The following is an 18,750-nucleotide window of genomic DNA, read 5'->3' as shown; positions in this document are numbered from 1 at the left end:
GTCACTGGTGTTTTTCAATTTTTTTGTCTGTTTTTAGATTAATCTTAAAAGTTTAGTTTTGGTCTTTTGTCATTTTTCATGATTTTATAATATTAGATTAGATGTCCAAATGTTTTGTCTTTTTAATGTGTAATTGTTGAGTGAAAAGTATTATTGGATGTGATGAGTTAAAATATTATTTTCAATATTAAATGTTTAGATAAACTGTTGTAGTTTGTAATATTAAGAACTTGTAGTAGATTTTAATGTGTAATTGTATATTTAAAGTTTTCATAGGAAATTGTGTTTAATTCCTAGTGAAAGTGTTATTGTCTTTAAGATGTTATTTTTTAAATAAACATTTAACTATTTAAATAAGTGTAGTAGTTTCTTTCACTTTTTGTTTGGATAGGCGTAGTGAGATACAGCCAGACAACGGGGTTAGAAATAAGAGGTAGGCCAGTTCATACAGCATGGGGTGTACAAGCGGGAGTCGAACCCGGGCCTCAGCGGTGGTGACCTAGTACATACGTCAGAGGCGTAACCCGTAGAGCTACATGAGCACACATGTTGTGGCCTTGAAAACGTGTATAAATCCAATAGTAAGTCAAGGGGTGGGGTTAGGGTTAATGAGCAAGGTCCTTACAGCTGTAATACAAAAATCGGGAAATTTAATATTACATATAAATATTTTTAATTGTAATACTAAGCAGCCGAATATTCTAAGAAATTAATTCGCGGTTTTTCCGTCCGCATCGTGGTTGAAAAAGTACCGTTAAGGTTAGCTATATCGACGATGCGGACGGAAAAACCACAATGTTTTTTTAGTGATTTTTGGGTTGGAGTGTCTCATTATTAAATTATGAAAAAATGTTAATTTTTATATCCATTCTTTTGGTACATTACTACTGTCAGGACCTTCCTCTCCAACCCTAACCCTACCCCTAGACTTTCTATTGGATTGATACACCTTTGCTGACAGCCTACGTGTGTGATCATATAGCTCTGCAGGTTAAGACACTGACGCATGTAGTAGGTCCTCAACGCTGAGGCCCGGGTTCGATTCCCGCTCGCAACCCCGTGCTATATTAGTTGTTCTCATTTTTATTTCTACCCCATTGTCTGGCTGTCTCTCACTACGCCTATCCATCAATTAACTGCAAAAGACTACAACACTTATTTACAAATTTCCTGTTTATTAATTACAATTCTTAAATTTCTTACATCTTTTTTCCCCCCACACTTTATTAAAGTTTAATTGTCTTTACTTTTTCCCATTTATTTAATTGCTTCTTTTTTATGTCTTTTCTTTCTTTAATCTTCTTCTTTCTAGAATTTAACACCAACCTTAAATTTTGGGTCATTTTTAGACATTTTGAAAAGCTATAAACTCAAACAGGGTAACACCGAGAGAGCTGAAATTCGGCCAGGATGTACTCCAGGCATGGGTGATCAAAAGTTATCAAAATGCTCCGCAAAAGTCTGAGGGTGTGGCCATGGCAGACTCCCGAACTTTGATGCTTCGACATAACACATCAACTGCTGTGTAACTGCCCTAAACATACTCTAATCTACCTCAAACTTTACATGTATAATCAGAGTCCCGCCCTGATGACATTCACATGCTGAAATACAGCCACAGTCGTAGCGCCACCTGGTGGACGGAAGGAAATGCTCTATAACTAGCCTGGACATGGTCCGATCTGCCTGAAATTTTACATGTGTGATCAGAGTCTGACCCTGATCAAATCCATAAGCCGATATACACTCTCGGTCGCAGCGCCTCCTGGTGGACGTGCGTGGATTCGCCGACCAGCAAGTATGCGATGACCCGTCCAACGCTGCTTGCAGCTTTAATTTTTAAATTGTGTTTTACCACAAACTACCACAAGCAATATGAGATCAGAAGATTTATGACAAGAAAAAAATTATTACATGATTTATTTTTTATTATTATTTTTTATTAGGTGTACAAATCCTTTTTGCTTCTTAAGGTCTGTCCTCAAACATGGTATACACCCCTCACACACCAGCAGACCTTTGTCACCTTTATGGCTTTCATTGATAAAAAGCAAAAAAAAATTTAAAAAATCAGTGTCTTATACTCCTTTGCAACATGATACTTCATTCCAGCCTTTTGGATCCAGCATGTTTAACAGCAAACAAAGAACAAGAAAATAAAAAAACAAACCAAAAAAGAAACTGTCATTATTTTCATCAAGTCTCACAGTTTGATCGTTCACAGTCACCTTCCTAAATAAACACAAATGCAATCATACTCATCCTATTACCATGGCTTTTTATTGATTACAGAAATATTGCTATGACTTTCATTAAAGAAAAAAGCAAAAAGCAAAAAAGCCAGAATGTGAATAGCTGTATCAAACCTGTACACTTTTGTATATACAGAGTGAGGGATCATCTATGTACATGCTACATACTGTCACACTCTGGGGAAATAAGTAGTCCTTCTGACAGGCACAGACGTGGGATCACTTCTCCCTTTTCCGAATCCATTTTGGGGAAAAAGATGCAGAAATGAGCCGAGGTCAGTGCCTGAGGTACAGGAAACTCCAAACTACACTCACAGGCCACCTCATAGATACAGTACATGTTGACATGTCACCTGATCAGTGTGTGAAACAGTTGTGTGCTTGAACACCTGGTGCTTGGAGGACTGACTTTAGTCTTGTTGTTTCTGGCAGTCTGTTGTTATTAACAGCGTAAAACAACAGGTTGTCTGAGTGCTTCGGGATACATCATAGCCCAGTTAGACAGGCTATGGAACAGTTTCTACTGTAGTACACACCCAGAGGATGAGTCAGATTTGTCATACAAACTATCTGGTCCCAGTGCTGCGAGCACATCACACCGTTGCTGACCAGTGTGTTGTCATGTTCTTTCAGGTACAGTCTCTAGATGTTGATGCGTTTGGTGTATAAAAATCATGTGATAAGGTCATGTCCCATGCAAACTTCAAAGGAGGTATTCCTTTTCCCAGCAGCAGCTATTTCACATATCAATTAAAAACATCTGTGTTTAATACGGAAACATGCTGAAAGAGATGATGAGAAAGGACATGGGTCAGGTAGTATCTGAAGTTATGGTCAAATTAACAGAGAACGGACGACACAGCAGACTGACAGGTTGATGCAGAGAAATCTTTCTTTGCCTTCGCATACAGTTGAAACCAGCAAAAGGTTTCAGGCCACGTGCTCCACAGAGGAGACAACATCTGTACCTCACTGCATCCACGTAACGACACTAGCAATAAGTCCTGAGCTCAAGGAATGTGCAACACGTCCCCAGCCAGTCACCTACTGTAAAGACTGAGAACAGCATCCTGGAATTATCATTGCTTCTGACAAGTAAAATATACGATCATATATACAGATTTAGAAAAAAAAATGAGTAAAAAAAATAAATGCACATGGACTCGGGGGAGGAGAGGGTGGGGCTGCTGAATGATCTACTAATTGTCTAAAGAGGTAAAATCAGGTGCAAAGAGGACAGTTCAACATCAACACCTGTACATCAGACAACGGATCAAGACAACTTCTGAGTCAAGGCAAAAGAGGAAGGGGGTGTCTAGGAATAAGCAGGTGAGAATTTGTACACTTCCTTTACCTCTCTGTCCTTCAATGTTGTGTAGTGTTCTTTACAGCATATGAGGATGTGATAGATGTAATTAATGTCTACTACTGGCATGTTGATCGCAGAGTGTTTTCAATTCCAGAGCGGTGAAGTGTGCGACACGTCTGTCCATTTCCTATGGTTAGTGAGACGTTGCTGCTTTTTCTTTTTTTTGGTCTGTCATTTTGATTCTTCGCCATTCCAATATCTCTATCGTGTACTTTACATCCTACTCTGTTCGAGTGACAGATGAGGTAATGACAGCCACCCTGATCTCTACTGGACAATAAGGTGCAAAGGTTTATCTTTGTAAACTCCAATGTTATACACACTCGTAACTTTCAAGTGAACCATCAGTGTGTCTGTGTGTGTTTAAGAGAGAAAGATAGAGAATGAGAGAGCAAGAGAGAAAGAGAGATTTTGTGTCTGTTTTTTTTTTTTAGAGATCATGTAATAAAGGGTCAAGAGATTAGGCAAGGGTTTAGAGTTGAGGTGCAATATTTAGAGTTTGGATTCAGGCTTAGGTGTGTCATGAAAAAGCAGAGTTCTACAGCTCATCAGTCTCTTTATGTACATCAACAAAAAAGAAAAAAAAACATAAAAGAGAGCGACGGGGCTCCACATCTCTTTCTTTGCCTTTGATTTGCGTCCACTTCCTCCTTACAGCTCACTGATACAGCAAGTTCTGTTTCAAATCCGAGTCAGCTCACATCCTAAACGCTGCCCTCCTCTGGGCAGCGGCGGTAGTAGCAGCAAGGAGAATCGCAGACTCTCCCACTTTTCTTCCAGCATCACGCACATTTTTTAAACTTCTTTTTGTCGTTAGGGTTGAACTGAGTCGTTATTTTTAAATAGGAATTCTTCAGCCTTAGTTGTGTGTGGTTTAGTTGTCGTTTTGCTGTGTGTGTGTGTGTGTGTGTGTGTGTGTGTGTGTTTTTTCTTCAGTATTTGTGTGTGTTTATGTGGCAGGGTGTGTCACTCCTTCGGTGTGTGTGTGGCAGGGTCAGTGAATGTATGTCTGACAAGACAGCTCCACGTGTCACTGTCCTCCTCATCTCATCGCCTCCGCCAGCACTAAAACAACACACTCTGCCTCCTGCTCTTCCCCTGGGCTGCGAGAGACACAGAGAGAGACAGACAGAGGGAGGAGAGAGAAATGTGAGGAAAAAAAAAGCTTGGATTTGATTTGGACACGCAAACATCACCACATACCTGCAAATTTCACACCATGCCAGCAGCTCAAAATCTACACCATGGAGCCAAAAATACTGGTCACACATCAGGCTGCAACAATGAGAACTTTCACTACTGATTAATTAACCAATGTTTAAATTCATCAAACAATCAATTTATCACTTGGTTAAGGAAATATTGCAATAAAAAAAAAAGCCTGAATGTGATTCCTCACATGTTCAAGAATCCCCAAATCACTAAATTGCTGAATTGCAAGAAAAAAAGCAAATTCATATTTTGAAAACCTGCAGCCATCAAATGTTCTGCATTTTTCTTGAAAAAAAATAATTAAATTATTAAAATAGTGATGGCTTCATTCTGTGTTTACATATTAAAGAAGTCATTGTTGCAGCTCGACACACAAACATTAGTCTTTTTGGTGCATCCAGTTTAAAACAAAACAACTGCTTTGAAGAACATGTCCATGAATGCGATAATATTTTGTTAAAACTATTTTAAAGATGCATTGATTCATTTTTACAGTTATAAGTAGTGAATTAAATAAAGAGTTACTAATAGTTAATGTTATATACTTATGGCTCAAATAGGATGCAGAACATAAACTACAAGCATTAAGTTGATCATAAAACAGTTTAGAACTAAACATTATAAGCTTCATAAAGGTACAATTTATTGCTAGATTAATGTATTTGACTGAGTGTTTTTTTAGCAAGGTGTAGCTGGGTGTATTTAATGAGTCTTTCCTAAACCACATCCATTAATCTCCTTCCATTCTCCTAAAAAAAGGCTTTTCACCAGATTTTGGAACCTGGTTGCAGGGATTTGCTCCCATTCAGCCTCAAGAGCTTCAGTGACAGCAGATACTGATGTTGGGTGAAAAGGACTGGCTGGTTCAGCATCGTTTTCTGTTAAAATTTTATTCATGCACACAGGGAAATAGCTACTATTCAATCAGTTCCACCAGATTTGTTTTCCTTGTTGTGAAACACACAATGTGGAACATTTTACTGAATAAATAATTAAAAATCAAACAATTTCCTAGTGATATACTTCTTAAAACCAGAGCGATGTCATGTTGCAACAAGAAAGGTAGACAAGAAAATAAACAAAAACTCACGGATGGATACTTTTCTCCATATAGTGTATAAGTATTATTATTACTGATCAAATAATTACTGCTCACAGTAATTTACAATACTGTGTGTGTAATCCCACGTTGCTGAAGCTAAATCATACTTACCAAAAACTGTAACATACAGCTGTAAAACAAATACTCCATGCTAATGCAAAAAAAAGCCTTTATAACACAAAATCAATGAAGTCCACACAACACAAAACCCCCACTTACAGACTTCAACAAAAGGCTACATCTCTCGCTGCAGAAACCTAAAAAGGACTGCAAATGAAAAATAATCGAATGACTCCTGGTTCTCTCATCACATTCTTTGCTTTTATGAATATAGCATTGCCTTCTTTGATTCCTGAAATGAGCACTGGGAGTGGCTTGCTCTGAGAAAAACAGGATTAGGTAGGTGAAAGCTGAGATGATGCTCGTGGGCACAGGGCTTGAAATGTGAGGGAGGCCAGCAGAAGAAAGAATGGGGACGAATAGAATAAAATTGAGATGACAAAAAATAACGAGAGACTGAAACGGGTAATGAACGATATGTTGATTTCTTTCTGGAAAACAAGGAGTGAAGAGAAACGTAGTGGCATTTAGAGCAGTTCAGCATGTGTGAGAGTCATACATAAAATACGTTTGCAACAAAGACAAGGTGGCGACAGAGAAGACAAAAAGGTCAGGTGACAGCCAAACAGAAAAAAAGAGAAGGTTACCCGAACAGAAGGCAGACAGAGTGAAAGAGACAGTATTTACCAGAACGGTAGAGGCCACTCAGCCAGTGGAAGTGGAGGAGAGATTGTGACTCTGAACCCTGGGATTGGCTGCCTCTCTCTGGAAGTACTGCGAGGGTGCAGAGCCTAGCCTATGGGCCACCGCTTTTTTAGGGTTAAGGAGAAGGGGGGGAAGGTTGGGAATATCGAGGTGTTACGGAGGAGTTGGAGTGGGGCACACAAGGGAGATTAGAGAAAGGATTAAGGAAAAGATGAACAGTGCAGAAGAAGAGAGCATGAGGCACCAAAGAGAAGGGACAGGTCATCAGAACATGGCAGAGAGGCAACAGAAGCAGGAGAGAAGAGACACACACACAGACTGTGATAAAGACACAAACACTGAAGTAAATTGAAGCAAATGCTGAAGGCACATCAGGTATGCACAGTTTCTGTATATAGGCCCAGAAAAAGCTACAAACTCCCCAGATGGACTTCAGTAATCTTAGTTATCTAACTGGTAGTGGTTGGGTGTACTATCTAGTTAGTTTTTATCTTGAATAAACAAAATAAAATACTTCAACAACTGACTATTAATTAGCTACAATTTTATCATTGTATTTAATGGTTACCACTGTTAGAGTGACAAATGCAGGATAGATCTGTTTACTCACTGGGTGGTAAAATTTTGAGCAAATCAGTCATTCTGAGCCAAGAATACTCAAAAGGTCAGGATCTACAACTATGCAAGCAGCTCTGTAAGTCTGGACTTGAAGCTGAATTAAAGCATGGCAACTGGCTCATAATGTAGGTATATTGGCTACATCTTCCTCTTTCCTCAGCAGTTAAGCATTCTAAGATTTGCACAGGCTGTTGGACATGTCTTTAGTCTTGTAGGTATTCAGTCATAAAGAAAAGCAGTTTTGTTAATTCATTCTGACATGATATAAAGGTCTGTGTACAAACTGTATGGTAATTTTTTCAGGACTAGCCTGCAATATTAGGTTGGCTAAAATAAGATGTCAGCATCTTGGGGGTAATTTGCTCAGATGTCAGTGGATTAATAACCTAAAGGCAAGATATGAGCCTCTCCTAATTTGAGGTTACTGCTCCTATCCATAACCCTGAACATGCCTTTTAAAGTGTGATTTTTCATGAGTAGTGGGATAAGTTTAGCCTTAAATTAACGTTGCATGCTAAAATTGACACTCCGTCAGAAGTTACAAATGGTACAGCTATTATCTTTGCCATCTTTCCATTGGTGGAACAAAGATACTTTGACAAGATGCACATTTGCTGAGCTGAGTCATAACTTTAACTAGAATGGAATTAATCAGGCAGCTAAACTCAGAACGGTGCTAAAAGAAAAATCAGAGGATCATCAACCACTGGCACTCATTTTAAGAGTACAATCACTCTCTGGGGGAAAAAAAATGTATCTAATAACATTTTAGCTACTTTAGTTGGGACCAATATCAAGGACTCACTAACAAAAAGATGTTCACCTTTTACAGAGGGCAGCAGACAGCAGGAACTGATGCAGGCATTCAGTGGTATTTTGTCATTAATGCAATGACGACACAAAGCTTAGGATTAATATTACTACAAAATGTGTGGCATCATGTAGTGGGTATCTGTATCTGGTGAAAGCGTGAATCTGGTGACAGATTGGGAAACTGTGACCACACAGCGGCATGAGAGACGACACAAAGCAAACACTTGGAGAGAAAAAGAGTGAGAAGAGGAGGAAGACATGGAGCGAGTCCTATCCTATATCATATTTGTACTATGGATTCCTAAGTTTCTCTATTGTTTCCCGTCTATTTTTTAACCTGAGAGGACTTACTTGACTCTGGGTAGACGGAGGATCTCTTCCCTGGATCTTTCTGAAGCTGAATGCCTTTTACAGAGAAGATAGATGCAGCTACAAAAAAACAAAAGACGGCAGGTTAGATGGGGGTTAGATGCATTAAATGTGCATATTCAAAGTAAAATATATGTACTCACTGTCAGCCAGCGTTTGAACCTGCTCCCCAAGACTTCTGAAATACGCGTGTCGGAAGGCGTCCTCAGCTGATACACGCTTCTTCGCCTCAAACTAGAGACAAGCAGAGACAGGACACTTCATGAAATGCATTATGTATACATGAAAGTTCTCGTCATTATCTGTGAACAACAGCGTCCTTTACCTGTAAGAGCATTGAGAGCAAGTCGTGACCATCGTTGTCTATCCTGTATGACAGAAGGCGAACAAATGAGAGACGCGGTGGAAGGTAAAGTGAGAGAGACGAAGAACTGAGTGCCACTCAAGCCAAATGCTGATCTAAGCTGTATACAACGGTGTAGTGTTCCTGCCATTTTAAAAGAGAGGGAAATGATTGACTGCATTTCCTCCAGAAAATCAATCCCGTACCTTATCATATTACATCTAACATGATCTACCCCCACATGCCTCCATGGCTGGGTGGACATACATTCAGGTCTACATACCTGGGTGCATGGTTGACGAGGGGCTCTGCGTGGTAGTGGGGAAAATTGTACGTCTTAAACTCTTCACTGGTTGTGATACCAGGCCAAGTCTCTTCTGTAGGAGTACCTGTTAAAGATACAGAGGATGTGTAACAGATGCAGAGCGTACACGCACACGTATAAAAGCACAAACGCCGCACAAGCAAATGCTCCATCTGGATTCCACTGGTGTCTCACCAAGGATGCGGAATATGAGGTGAAGTTCATCCTCCACAGTTGATCCAGGGAAGAGAGGTCTGCCTGTGATCATTTCATAAAAGATGCAACCCACACCCCTGAACAAAGAACAGAAACAGTGGAATACAAATTAGTGTAAAATGCAACACCTAAAACCAGTAGGCTGTGACTAATGTCATTAACTAAACATGTTGCTGATACAATTTTGTCACCCATGATGTGACATTCGGCTGTGAAATGACAATGGAGCTGCATTGACATGTACAGAGTTAAATCTAGGAATCCATCTCTATTCAAAAGCAAGTGCAAAGATAAAAGAAAATCTATACAAAGCAATTATCTACACAATTATGGAGAAGATCTATGCGTTTTAAGTTCTACTTTGACTAAATCACATATTAGGCGCAAAGTTCTCCAACGCATGATCAAAATGCTCCGTTTTCAATGACAGAATAGGCAAATTACCCAGCTATGGTTTCCATCTAGTCAGCCTTCGAACATTTATATCACACAATATGTAAATAACACAGGACTCTGTGCATGCTAAATCTTTGCAGCTCAGATATCAAAGTCAAAGTTTTTGTTAATTCTGTCATATGTATGGGATTGAAATGGCGTTTCTCTCACACACCGGTGCAAACAAGGCTCAGACAAAGGCACTAAGAAACAAGCAATGCAGTGCAATGGATAGTGTAATAGTGTAGAAAAGAACAGTCGAGTTTTGTTGCAAAGCCTCAGCAGTGACACTTGCAAAAAATGTGTGGGGATTAGGAAGGAAGGCTGTGGGATTAAAAACAAAAGGTAAGACAAGGGCAGAAACAAAAAGATAAGCAGTGGTAGCGTTAATGGTTTTCTCTGTAGCGGTGTGAATTTGTCGTGCATGTATGTTTTCTCACCACATGTCAATGGGTGTAGAGTACTCAGTGGAGCCCAGCAGCACATCCGGAGGCCGGTACCATAATGTCACGACTTCATTTGAGTAGGTCTTCGTAGGGACAGACTTGGCTCGTGCCAAACCTAAATTCAAACACAAAAAGGGACTTTGAATGATGAGAATATTGCAGCATTTTCCAGTGTTGTGGTTCCACAAGTGAACATGAAAGAATATCCTAGCAGTTCAGTAACACTTTTTGACATTTAAATCGTTAGTGTCATGGTTATATTATTCTCTCCTGTTTCAAAAATGTGCAGACTGTAACTGTTTTATAATAGCAGATTAAGTCATTTTTTTAAACTCAGATTCCTATTTTTATCTCACAACACAGAAGTAATAAGTAATTCACAAGGAGGAATTCTCTAACACTGGAGCGTGGCACCATGTCATGTTTCAAGTTGTACCGAAGGAGGGCAGTGTTGGATGCCCAGTTACTTCAAACTGCACTGTCTAAGGAGCACTTTGGCCTTTAGGAGTCACTAGTGGGACGTTTACAGACTCTTAGTTTAATTTCATGGTACACTGTTTTAAGAAATAATGACAAACACACTCCATCTTATCAAATCAAGAAACAACGTGTCGAAACATTTGCAGTTTTGTCGTCTCATTTACAAATTAATTTTCAAGAAAAATGCACAACACATACAAAACATAACTTTCTGAAACCGCAGGTGACGATCAAAAATAATATCTATTGTGGAAGAAGCAATTTCAATCTTGTGGCAACAATAATATACCACTGAAGAAAAAAAGTGTGATGCCACTTTTCATGAGCAATGCAGGAAGTTGTAGCATAATATATAATACACTGTGTTTACAGTTAGTTAAATGGTGACATACCGAAGTCTGCCAGTTTGAGCTCTCCTTTCTCATTGATGAGCAAATTCTGGGGTTTAAGGTCTCTGTGTAGGACCTTTCTTCTGTGGCAGTACGCAAGACCTCTTAAAAGCTGGAACAAGAAGATCTGCAGAGGAGAGAAGACGAATGCAATTTATTGGTAAACAAAGCACGCTTACATACACATAAAGCATGTTTTAACTCTCCAGTAATGACGGATGACTCGGAATTACCTTGACATTGTGAACACTCATGATGCTCCCACAGTCGTCCATGTATTGCTTCAGATCTTTTTCCTGATGAGGAAAAGAAAGAAAGAAAGAAAGAAAGAAATATGCTGAATATAACATAATACCCCATTTAAAGACACATACACACACTAAAAACATTTAAATAACACTCACCAGGTACTCAAACACGAGTGTCAGGCACTTGTCAGTGTGGATAATGTCATGGAGAGTGACAATATTGGCGTGCTTCAAGTCTTTCAGCAGAGACACTGGAGGAGGAAGCAGATCAGACGTTGTCAGTCAAACACAGACAAGCGGTGAGAACTAACACAGCTCTCAGTTCACCAACAGCCCAGGGAGCCACAAGGCACACTGTCAAAACTCTACAAGCTTCTTCACAGTAGGTACGCATCACTTTGACTGCTGAGTGGTACACTTCCAAAATGCATGATTTAAACTTGCCGACAGCAGCTCTGTACCTTCTCGGATAGCTGTGCAGGGTGCGCCCTCCTCGTGCTCCAGTCGGATCTCTTTCAGAGCTACCAAATTGTCCGTTAACTTGCTTCGCCCCTTAAACACTGTAGCATAGGTTCCCTGCAGAAATGGAAAACATGTGATTGCATTTGTTAGTGAAATCAAACTGAATAAGGACTGTATTGGTTGATAGAGACACTTTTGCTAACTTTCTTTATTGATCTCACCTCCCCTAGTTTGTCCAGTTTGATGTAGGTTTCAAGTTTCCCAAAGCCGATTTCAGACTACAGGGACAGAAAGAAGACAGTTGAAGAGGTTAGCAGTGGTTTCACTGAGCATTATCACCAAGTCCGTTAGCTTTTTTTTTTTTTTTTTTTGGGGGGGGGGGGGGGTATTGGCTGATTGTCAGCAAGACTAGGCTACAGCACTATATTTAAGCAAATTATTTCTTGAATCTAATCCTTCAGGCCATAGCTGTTCAAATTTCAGTCCTGCTACTTTTGACATCTGGCCTACAACTGTAGGGGTCTGAGTCACCAGGCCTTACTTTACCCTCATTCAACACAGTAGTTTATAGACATACAGTACACACTCTGACAATCATTAAACAGTCTCTGTAAGAAAAAAAGTGTAAAATATCAGGAGCACTGCACCAATTTTATAGTTATTAAATATTTTTAAATATGATCGTTTTCAAGACATCAACATCATCACACTTTTTCCAAACACAGGTGGAATTCACTTTGTAAAGAAAATACACTGAACACACTGACATATGTCAATTCTTGACACTGACATTAAAGGCTCAAGTTTTCTAGGTCATTGTATGTCATTTAACACCTTGTCTAATCTGAAAAACATAATCCCTCCAGTGTCCCAAGTGCTTCCCTTTCTTTGGCTCTTCAATGTTACGAAGTGATGTCATTGTCAGCTGCACTTATATTCTTTGACCACAGGAAGTCAGTGTAACAAAGACAACCTAATGCGGCCGCGAAGACGTTACATATTTACTTCTAAACATTTCCACAGACATCCAGCAGGTACACCTCACATCGGTATGAGCAGAGTGAACTCTGACATAAGCCTGAATTCAGTTAATAAAGGTTGAGCTCTATAATGTATGTGGCCCCTGAGTTTCAAGGTCATCAATTATAGATGGATGGAGCTATATCAAGCTGTGATATCCACAGGCCTGTCAGGGATTATCCCCGTCTGCCACTTTTCTTTACTTACTAGTCTGTCTCAGTCAGAGTTGTTTCAGCCCTGTTTCACTTGTGTTCATCTCTCTGACCAACACTACCACCCCTCCCATCTCTTTCAACTTTGTGCTAGCCCGTCCCATCATGACGCTCACATGATTGTCAGTCCAGAGAATGAACTGTTCATGTGTGTGTATGAGGGGGAGGGTCTCCAGTGACCAACTTAGCTGATGAAGCATGTGAATCTCTTTAAAGGCATGCCGAAAAACCAACATCGGAATGAGCACAGACACAAGATGAAACACACTGAAACAGTTTAGTCTGCGCATGGATACACATACATTTCAATTTGCATAATTAATTAATTCATAGACATGACCTTATCTACATATTTTATATATCGATACGTAGTTTTGCAGCTGGTGACATAGAATCATTGAAAATAGTACAAAAAAAGGAAGCGGGAAAACAACAATATAAACTGAGGACATATATGCAGGGGCACGTACTGTATAATGTGTATATCTATGTTAAAATGTAAACACAATCACCCTGTGTAGACACAAAAACACATATATAAACATGCTGCATCCATCCATGTGTTTGTGACAGCAGCTGTCAGGAGCTGTTGCTGCTCTTTTGGCTTTTGGCAGAAGAGTCAGTCTCATGACCAAAACACAAACACAAACACAAACACACACACACACACACACACACACACACACACACACACACACACACACACACACACACACACACACACACACACACACACACACACACACACACACACACACACACACACACACACACACACACACACACACACACACACACACACACACACACACACACACAATTACATTATTCAAAAATAATGCAGCTTTATGTATTTATTTTTAGCCTCTTTTTTGGTATACTGGTGATGAAAAGCACAAACTACTCAGTAGAAGCACAAACAGAAAAAAATGATTTAAACATTAACCATTATATCAACCCTGCAAATAAAGAATTGAATCCTACTGAAAAGTGTACAATTTGAAATTCTGTAAAACATACATATCTAAGGTTTAAACCCTCTCAAAGAGTAAATCTCATCAGAAATCAGCAGATCAGAACATATGACCATACATAAACAACTGCAAAACAATGAAATGAACAGTACAGCTGCAACCAGCTGTGCCATCAAAGCAGGGCTGGACTGTGAAAGACATGAAGAGGCAACATGACGCTATAGATGCTTTCTGTACAAAGCAAAGAGAGCCACAACTGAGATGGTTAAGGGAGATGTGATAGTCATGCAGATCGATAAGACAGTTGTAGCCCAGAAGTTACAGCGAAAATAAATGAATAAAAAAATATCTTTGTTGATGTTAAGCCAAAGTAAATAGACTCCTATTAAACATTTTCTAATACTACACATATAAGTTAATATAGTCTCAGATTTAAAAACAGTTTTTGTGATGGTAATGGTTTGTACGCATTTAGTACCCTTCTACTTTAGTGGTACTCAAAGCATTTTAAAATGTGTGGCTCATTCACCCACTCACACACGAAGGGGATCGAACCACCAACCTGGCGATCGGGAGACAACCCACGCTACTATCTGAGCCACAGCTGCCCATGTAACATCCCAATTTAATAGGCTAACAGTATTAGTGACTTGGATGTTGGATTTGTAAAGAGTTTAAGAGATACTGTTGATTAGCAGACATGTTCAGTGATGTGACCGTGGTTTTGCGACATTTGTTTATTTCATTTTGATGCACTTTTAGAACTATTAGTATGATTTGCTGCAGCTGAGCTGCTGGTTAAGATGTACTTTGCTAGTAAATTCCACTGTTAGATGGTGTTTTCTACAGTTAAAGTTACATCAGTTGTTTTATTTTTTCCATTATGATGCCTAGCTTCAAGTGAGTTTTTGCTTAAATCATTACCTCTCAGGACTAATTATTGAAGAAACTGTGATTTTAAAATTGACAAATTATCTATGCTGTACAACAGACACTTGAATTGAATCAATAATTTTATAAGCTCTATTCTGTGATCAGAAATGATGACAGAAGTTTAGAGGACTAGTTATGTCACATTGTTAATAATAATGTGTACAGCTCTGTTGGTGGTGGAGCGCTGGAAAGAATGATTCTGCAGATTTGCATGGATGATGAAGGAACCCTGGAACCAGTGCTACTGGTTCTGATGAGGAGTGGAAATATGACTCCGCCTACAGGCCGCTGAGGACCACAAAAAGACACTTAAAACAGCCTTTGCTCATTCAAACAGCTTCAAACTTGTCATTTCACTTGCTTGACCACCCAGCAATAAACCTGCCAAATTTAAGGTAGATTGAATGAAATGTTGCTAGAAATTGTAACAGAAATGTCCACAAACTCTTTAACTGATTAGTGAGACATATGTTTGTATATAACCTTCACAAATACAAAAAACAGAAACTAGTGCATAATCACAACTGGACAAAAACAGAGTGAAATCCATTTTTAACAGAAACTCTCCTGCTGTTTTTAACGTAGTTAATATTTTGTTCAATCTTGTCAAACTCGGAATTTTGTTACAGAAAAAATGCAAAGATCATTCTGTGAAATTTATAAATATTTTCTATTTACTTATGTTCTTTTTAACTATATATTAAAAAAAACACATGGTAATATACATTAATGTGTTGATATAATTATTCTTAAGGATGTTTTATAATTAGATATAATCCAACTGAATCTATAATAAATCATGAATATGTTTCATTACATGTGCATGTAATGAAACATATTAGTAATTATTCAGCTCAGGAGTTCAGAGAGACAGAGGTTGAGGGGAGGAGGGTTGACCTGCATCAGGAGTCAGACTGAGGTTTGGTCCCTCCAGTTCTTGGAAAGAACTGAAGGAACCTCTTGACACACACACAAAGTCAAAAACTTACAAAATACACACACAATATGACCGACCCCACTCCAGGAAATTAATCTTGCCCTGCCGAACTGTCCCTGAAACTCAAAAAGTCTCAGATCTTTACATCTCGCACAACTTTAGCTAACAGTGTGCAGCAGTGCTCCGTCTGAATACCTCACAGTCCTTTTCTATTTGTGAGTGTTTGAGTGTGTGTGTGTGTGTGTGTGCGTGTGTGTGTGTGTGCGACTGCGTATGCTTTTGATGGCAACGGGTTCATTTCATCCCCAATGCTCCAGTGAGCTTACTCAGCAGAACTAGGTCAGACCAAGTTTTACTGACAAAATAAAGCAACATAAAACCAAACAATACGCGAGTGAGCCTGTCTGTCTGAACCTGCACAGAAAGTAGACATACAGATAGGTGGACTGCTTTAAGTCTATTACTTTAACCACATCTGAATTGTTATTATGGTTTCTCCGTGTGCTGCCTGTAAGACGGTTTGATGTTGAGAGAGGACGGATTACTGAGTACTGAGTGGGAGAAAGAAAATGACAGTGTTCTGCAAAAAGAAGAGGTGGTGAACAATGAGAGGTGGGAGGAAAGAAGAGCCCTTTCATTAGCATGATGTTGCCAGTTCTTAGAGGTATAATCAATCAACCAATAAACATCTTGCAATGTCACCTTTTTTTGTGAAAACCTGCTAATAAAAACAGACATGGTTTGAGCCAAAGGACCAGACCATTACTTACCTCAGGTAGGATTTTTTTTGTTTGTTTTTATGTTTAACAAAAGAAGCAGTGTGCGCTAATAAAATAACCAAGTAGGGAACATAAATTGCTATCTTGTACATTCAGGTTTATAGCTCAAGTTTACTATTTTGTCACTGTGGTAGTGAAAGGGTCAGAAAAAAAAGTGAGCATGACATTACATGATTAAGTGTAGTGCTTTGAGATAAAATGACATCTGGTTCCTCAGCACCATGGAACACTGAATCTCATTTGACTGCTGTGAATAATTGATTATCAATGGGCAACAGCCATGAACGAAAACTGATACCAGCCAGCTTCACTTGCATTACATTGGAAACGATTCCATGATCAAAATACACGGTTTCAAATGCAAGCATCTGTTATGGGACACCGGACACATGTTCTATGTTACGGTAACAAACGACATGCACACTGCTAGCCCGAAGACCTGCACATCAGCGTTCTCAGATACATTTTAGACTTAAATATGTGTGACTGAAGAAGCGCACTCTGTCTTCTGTGACATCCAAATGTCCTAAAAGGTGCTCAAACTGACCTCAGGGGCAGAGATAAAATCAGTGAGTAATGCCGTCAAAGTCACAACCTAATCAGAGCATGCTGAAAGTAGGCCTAAAAAAGAATGTGTGAAACTTGTGCAAATAGTATATGCCACATTCAGAACCATACTTCTGCATGGGTGCACTGCACTAAATAAAGAAACAGTATTAGCCATTCTAATGAAAACAGTCTAGCTATGGTGTAGACACAATAAGCAAAGAGACTTTTTCTTGGCATTATACTGGAATTTAAATACAGACTGGTGTTAACTTCTCAAGCTGCTGGAATTTGCTCATTTTTAGGCTATTTTAGCACTTTTTAAATCATGACATCCCATCATTCATGCCCTCAATATTCTCTTCTCATGCCCCCCTGTCTTTGTTTCTCTCCTCCTTACTCTCAAGCTCACTTCAAGGTGTCCTGGAGTGTAATCCTAGTCAGGAGAGGAGCTGCAGCAGATGAGTCTGACACTGCTGCTGAATTATTGATGGATCTATTACATCACATACATACAACAACCCCTAAAGATACACAGCCACACATGGATGGACAGACCAAAGGAAATATCCTTTACTTATTTACACTGTAAAGACAAAAGTAATTCCACTGTCTTTCCTCCTCTGCCGTTAAACCAAATATTTTTCTTTTCCCTGTAAATCTCTCTTCAGATTCTTTCCTTTCATCTCCGTCAGACTCCTGCAGAAAAGCTGCGTCATTAAACTGCTTCAAGCAGAGAGCTAGAGGCAGGGCACTGGCCCTGCTCAATAATTACAGCAAAAAAAAAAAAAAAAAAGGTTGATGGAGAGCGCATCCTTTACGCTTTCCCATAGAATGTCAAGGCTTTCAGTAATCTTGTTTAAAGTAATGTATCGGAGAGGCAGGCTGAATGTAATTTAAAACAGAGCCTGCATGTAAGATGGAGCAGAGAGCGAAACAAAGAGCTGTGCACTCTTGGTTTATTCAGTCATGTATGAAGAGAAACTTGAAAATGTAAGTGATGGCAGAAACAAAAGAAAATGTGGACTAAAGTGTGACCAAAATGGAAAGTAAGTGAAAGAGCAGGAGGAGTACTTCAGCAGCAATACAAGGAGAAATAAAGGGACATACTGCATATTCATGAATATCTGCCTATTCTCAATCCATCCAATAGCAAAACCCTCCTCTCTCCCACCCCCACCCAGATTCATACCCATAATGCTCTTGGCCTGGATACATAATAAAGAATTTATCATTCATCCCCCTATTGAGCCATTGTAAGCTATATAGCATAACTCAGTGTGTGTTTAAAATTAGTCTATGTTTGTGTGGTTGCTCTGTGTTAGTGTCAGATGGTACAATGTCCTTATTCAACCATTTCAGTAGCACACAATGCCACTGAAAGTCCGTATTATTTTTGTTTTCAAACAAAGCAGCATCAAAAAGAGCAGCACACACCCAGCTAAACCGACAGAAGTACACAGGCAAGACGCTAAGTAGGAACCAACACAGCCAGTTTCAGTGGCTTTGCACATGTATATACAAAG

General features: G+C 39.3%; 1 protein-coding gene across 10 annotated transcripts in view; it reads right to left on the bottom strand.

Annotated features, from left to right (window-relative positions):
• Window positions 1–1,907: 1,907 nt before the first annotated feature.
• The window catches only part of LOC111587826 (cyclin-dependent kinase 17-like), a 43,598-nt gene continuing 26,755 nt past the window's right edge, over window positions 1,908–18,750 (bottom strand). For 4 of the 10 annotated variants that reach the window (XM_055012903.1, XM_055012900.1, XM_055012906.1 and 1 more), the window contains 12 exons: window positions 12,045–12,101; window positions 11,823–11,937; window positions 11,518–11,612; window positions 11,347–11,409; window positions 11,117–11,240; window positions 10,239–10,359; window positions 9,343–9,440; window positions 9,127–9,232; window positions 8,826–8,868; window positions 8,644–8,734; window positions 8,483–8,560; window positions 1,908–6,804 (listed from right to left, as the gene is read on the bottom strand). In XM_055012903.1, the coding sequence (XP_054868878.1) occupies window positions 6,701–6,804; window positions 8,483–8,560; window positions 8,644–8,734; window positions 8,826–8,868; window positions 9,127–9,232; window positions 9,343–9,440; window positions 10,239–10,359; window positions 11,117–11,240; window positions 11,347–11,409; window positions 11,518–11,612; window positions 11,823–11,937; window positions 12,045–12,101 (1,095 nt within the window). In that variant the 3' untranslated portion in view covers window positions 1,908–6,700. The remainder of the gene's footprint in view (window positions 6,805–8,482; window positions 8,561–8,643; window positions 8,735–8,825; window positions 8,869–9,126; window positions 9,233–9,342; window positions 9,441–10,238; window positions 10,360–11,116; window positions 11,241–11,346; window positions 11,410–11,517; window positions 11,613–11,822; window positions 11,938–12,044; window positions 12,102–18,750) is intronic. The other 6 variants (XM_055012902.1, XM_055012908.1, XR_008602547.1 and 3 more) reach the window with 5 other exon arrangements.

The sequence above is a fragment of the Amphiprion ocellaris genome, chromosome 8 (genome assembly GCF_022539595.1).
Source record: "Amphiprion ocellaris isolate individual 3 ecotype Okinawa chromosome 8, ASM2253959v1, whole genome shotgun sequence".
Lineage (NCBI taxonomy): Eukaryota > Metazoa > Chordata > Actinopteri > Pomacentridae > Amphiprion > Amphiprion ocellaris.
The sequence above is the reverse complement of the archived record's forward strand: the minus strand, read 5'-3'. Positions and strand labels throughout refer to the sequence as shown.